This window comes from Sycon ciliatum, chromosome 1 (assembly GCF_964019385.1).
Source record: "Sycon ciliatum chromosome 1, ocSycCili1.1, whole genome shotgun sequence".
NCBI lineage: Eukaryota > Metazoa > Porifera > Calcarea > Leucosolenida > Sycettidae > Sycon > Sycon ciliatum.
In genome coordinates, this window is record NC_088643.1 from 94,880,303 (window position 1) to 94,885,302 (window position 5,000).

The 5,000-nt window shown below is 46.4% G+C and overlaps 1 protein-coding gene across 1 annotated transcript in view; it reads right to left on the minus strand.

The window, feature by feature from the left end:
- Positions 1-5,000, minus strand: part of LOC135806612 (exportin-7-like) — a 38,566-nt gene that overhangs the window by 23,674 nt on the left and 9,892 nt on the right. Inside the window, exons 15-18 of the mRNA XM_065320817.1 lie at positions 4,289-4,341; positions 3,859-3,916; positions 1,085-1,214; positions 633-738 (exon numbers count right to left, since the gene is read on the minus strand). Coding sequence (XP_065176889.1) covers positions 633-738; positions 1,085-1,214; positions 3,859-3,916; positions 4,289-4,341 — 347 coding nt within the window. The remainder of the gene's footprint in view (positions 1-632; positions 739-1,084; positions 1,215-3,858; positions 3,917-4,288; positions 4,342-5,000) is intronic.

Here is a 5,000-nt window from a genome sequence, read left to right on the forward strand (position 1 = left end):
TGCTCTTCACAGCTTCAGGACTTTGTTGTTGTTGTATTTGTTGTTTTGTTTTGGGGGGGGGGGGGGGGCGGATACCTTGGGCCCCCTCTTCGGCCAAGTCCTGGATCCGCCACTGCATCCCCCCCCCCCCCCCCACACACACACGTATGCACGCCCCTTTGACACAAACGATGGTAAAACAAAACCCATAACAACTTGCGCTGGGATTGCACCAGGCAACAGCTTCCAGTGTAGAAGAACTGAACCCCACTCTTCAGCCTTCTGGGAGTCACTTGCACGGTGAAGGCAAATCCTCAGCCTCACCTAACTTCAAAATGTCTCTTTGTGATATCCCGTGTTGTCAATGCATCCCTAGGGCTCATTCTAGGGCTCATTGGAAAGCTCTTGGTGAGAGCAACGCCAGGATACCAGGCTCCATCAATCAGCCGCAACAAATCAGGCGTGGGAGCACAGGAAATCCGCCTCCAAGCGTGGTATGCAAGAAAATTCGCTCCATCAACGCCATTCTTGTGTAGAGTGAATGATAGAAACGAGTGTGTCAGATTAAACACCTTCCCACTAAAAGCCTATTGGTAGTGTGCTATGCATGAGCTGCTGTGTATGGTGTACTAGGTGTACTAGTGTAAGCTTACCGATAGCAAAGATCGGCATCAATTCGTGCTAGACTGTCGTCCTGCGAGCTGCTGCTGCGAGAACAGATTGCTCCAGTAATCAAGTGAACTAACCAAGTTAGCCGGCCTGTAGTGACATACACAGCAATGATGTTGAAGATGACAACAGCGACAACAACAGCACAAGTGAATCGCGAATGAAAAATGAAAATCCATTTGGGGTGCACGAGTAGATCTCAATGACATTAAGCTAACAATGGTATTCTGAGTGGTTGTGACAATCATGAACCACATACACTGGACATGTATTGTACACACATGTCCGTAAACAGTCAGACACTCAGCATACCCATGCACAAGCAAGTGCATGAACACCGCGCTACACCAGTGCTGGCTGTCCCCTCAACATCATCTTTTCACATGATTGTATTGCACTCTTGGTCCTAGTAGACACTGATCAACAAGAGCAATACCTTCTTGCAGTTGAATGTCGCCTGCAGAGTTGGTCTGCATTGCAGATTGATACTGCTGCGCCGCGGCGTCAAACAGGTTCATCAGCAACTGAACCGTGCTCTCATACTGGCATTGCGCAATAGGTGCTATCTGCACATGACACACACCGAACCAAACAAAACACAAGCAAAAAACGGGTAATCAATTTCAAAGCCAAGTCACTATGTGCATGCACTAGCAGCAGTACATGTAGAGATATCCATAGCAACACAATCACTACAGATATCCATAGCAACACAATCACTACAGATATCAAGAGTACATGAAAACCAGAGTGTGCAGCTCGGATGGGTTGCTGTCACGGCGGAATTCCGTGATTACATCATTTTAGTGATGTAGTGCGTACAGGCAGGACTCGAGCAGGTCTCTTCCTGCACAACTGCAGCTCAGTTGTACGCACTACGCCATTTCCCGCCTCAGATTTGCAGCATTTATGATGTAATCACGGAATTTCGCCGTGACAGACACCCATACCAGAAAAGGCCCCAAGCTGCACACTCTGGTTTTCATGTACTCTTGCAGATATCCATAGCAACACAATCACTACAGATATCCATAGCAACACAATCACTACAGATATCCATAGCAACACAATCACTACAGATATCCATAGCAACACAATCACTACATATATCCATAGCAACACAATCACTACAGATATCCATAGCAACACAATCACTTCAGATATATTATGTAGAAGCAAGAAGAGGAAGGCAGCTACAAACAATCCAAATCTGGAAGGAGAAAGCAATTGATGATATGCCAAATAACATGCAACTAGACTTGAGAGGGCATTGCAAAGTAGTTGCATACAAAGTTCAAAGTTGTACGGTTACCTGTGAAGCCTAGTTCACATTCGACGGAGCGCGACGGGACGCGACGTAAGGATCGACGGGAAGCGACGGGACGGTCTGACGGCGTCCTATGTGAACACCAGGAACGGGTAACGCAACCGTACTACCGTACAGATCGGGAAGCGACGGGAAGAGTTGGATCGATCCAACTTTTCATACCGTAGACGGGCGTAGACGGGGACGCAAGCGTAAAAAACGGCTGCAATTTGAGTGTGAACAGGAGACGGCGTCGTGCGCCGACTACTCCCGATTCGTACTTGGAAATTTTTAGCATTTCGAACACTGCGCTTCCCATGATAACTCACAGAATGGCTAGCACGACTTGAGTTGAATTTTAGCAACATTAGATCTCGTGTCACTTATTGTATTTAGGGATAGTTCAGAAGCGTGACAGACGAACTATTCTATCATTTCCTGGGGCTATTATTTGAATGCCACAACTTTCAGGGCTAATATTTTGGTCTTCATGAAAAACTGGTATTGTGAACTTGATTCCGCTTCTTTCAAGGAGAAATAATTGAAAAGAAGTCCCGAAAAACGAGAAATTAGGTCCGAAAGTCACCCCGTCACATACCGTGCCTTATGACTCGCGCCGTTCGACGTTGAACATCGCAACGACTGCTGCATGTCGTGTCGTACGAATCGTACAGGATTTACAGCTCACCCCAGCCCTCCCGACAAGCCCTTACGTCCCGTGCCGTCGGCGTTGCGTCGAATGTGAACTAGGCTTGACTTGTGCTCCTGCAGAGCTCAGGGCCTACCATGTACACATTGTACTTACTCCGCGTCATTAAAATTGTCACTTCCCAGAGCGATTTTTGAAAATCATTTTGTCCACTCGAAGGGCAAAGAAATCAGCTAGAAATTGAGGCAGAGCATTGTCGACGGACCAAGCTTTAGTTTGTGGCCCCCCGCTTCGCTGCAAATGCAGCTAAAGTCAACGTCTTCATCACAGTTTGAGGCAGACCCTTCAGCACTCAACAAGACGCTGAACAAGACGCGCGTTCAAATTCAGGTCAAGAAACTTCGTTTTCAGGCGATCCATGCCTCCAGGTGGCAGGCAATGAAGGCAAGCTAGCATTTTTCAAGTACACTGCAACGACCTTCCAGCGGGATAGGGTAAGCAGTTCTGCACCTTCTTTCCTTGGCAAGCGCTTCGCTGATTTTGTTGGTGTTTACAGACCTGCTACCGTTGCAGCAACATGCGCCACACGTAGCGCATTTTAGGAATTTGAGACCATTTTGTTCTTGCCATCGTCAACTTCAGCAGTTCGTATTCAGGAGATACCAGGATTCTTATACCCGAGCTTGAAGTCTTGACAAATGCCCACGCGAACGATGTGGGACTGCACGAACTCCAGAAAACGAAATGCGCTCTGGGGCGGAATAGTGCGGAGCGCGATGAACTTGCTTGGTGCGGAAGAGAGCGACAAAGTTCGAGACCACCACGGCTTCAGTAACGAGTAGACATTGCACAGGAAGGGTCACACCAGTGTTCGAACATAGAAAACAGCGATTCCGACAGTCTGACTAAGACGAGCCAAGTCACAAATATTGCGATGTGCGAAGCGACAATTTTAATGACGCGGAGGAAGTAGTATAATTTGTATGCAACTTGTGTGCGATGCCCACTCAAGTCTAGTTGCACGTTATTTGGCATATCATCTATTGGCTAAATTACGAGTGATCATGACTGAATTTCATGAGAAAGGAATGCTGCATTGAGATGGAATAAGAATAGAATGTCTAGGAACACAATCAGTGGCAGCGGGTGGCTGGCTGGCTGGATGGATGGGTGGACAAGGTACAATGGAATGCACACACTCTCCACAAAGCTGGAGCAGAATGTTACATTTCAATATGCTGCTAGTTCACCTTACCATTGCTAGTTGCTGTTTGACGGATTCAAAGTCTTCCAGAGGGTCCTCAAGTCCATCTCTGCACACAAACAAGCAAGAGTCAAGAATTACACACACTCCATGTACAGGACAGGCATAGCATACACTGTACTACTCACACCTTCAAGAAACGAGCAAGAAACAATGTTCCTCAACTTGTCAAGAAATCATAAAACAGATCTGCAAAATCCCCCCATACACACCTGCACACACAATGCAATCTGCATTGAAGAACCCAGACCCGGGGATGTCTTGGACTCGTGCTAAATGTGTGGACAAAATGAAGGTCGAGTTCGTTCACGTTTTCTGTGTGGGCATTATTGACTACTAGTACTTTGAAGTAGAATTTGTTCATTTGCTGACCCGTCCATTCAGCCCATTCAGCCCTAACCTAACACATGTACTAACTCACCGTAGCACAGCCATTACAGAGTCGACTCGTGACATGATGTAAGCCTTGGTGATCTATACACACACACACACACACACACACACACACACACACACACACACACACACACACACACACACACACACGCAGACACACACGCACACACACACACACACACAAACAACAAGCACATTGGCAAACAGTTGCAGCAGTAGTAACAGCCACACACTGCGACACAATAACCACACTCAACCTGACCTCCTCCCGCCGTCCATCCTTTTTGTTTTGTTTCACATACCGTATATTCTCTATTATAAGCTCCGTGCTTATATTTTTTCAACACCCCTCTACCCCGTGCTTATATTGGAGACCGCGCTTATATTGGAGACCGTGCTTATATTTTTTCAACCAATACATCCATACAGAGCAAGAAGAAATACATGCTGGATATCATGCATGCAGCATTGATTTCTACCAAGACCGTGCTAATAATAGAGACTGTGCTTATAATGTTTCAAAAGGTGCTCACAGTGTGCTAGTATTAGAGACCGTGCTAGTAATGGAGACCTGTGCTTATAATAGAGAATATACGGTAATTATTATCACTGGACGCAGCTCTTTGCAAATAGATTGATGGCGTTACAATCATCAGATTTCCTGCATGGACTCTAATCACTCTGTGCATTCGAACTATTCAATACCGTAAAGTCTTGTATAAAAGCCGCGGCTTCTA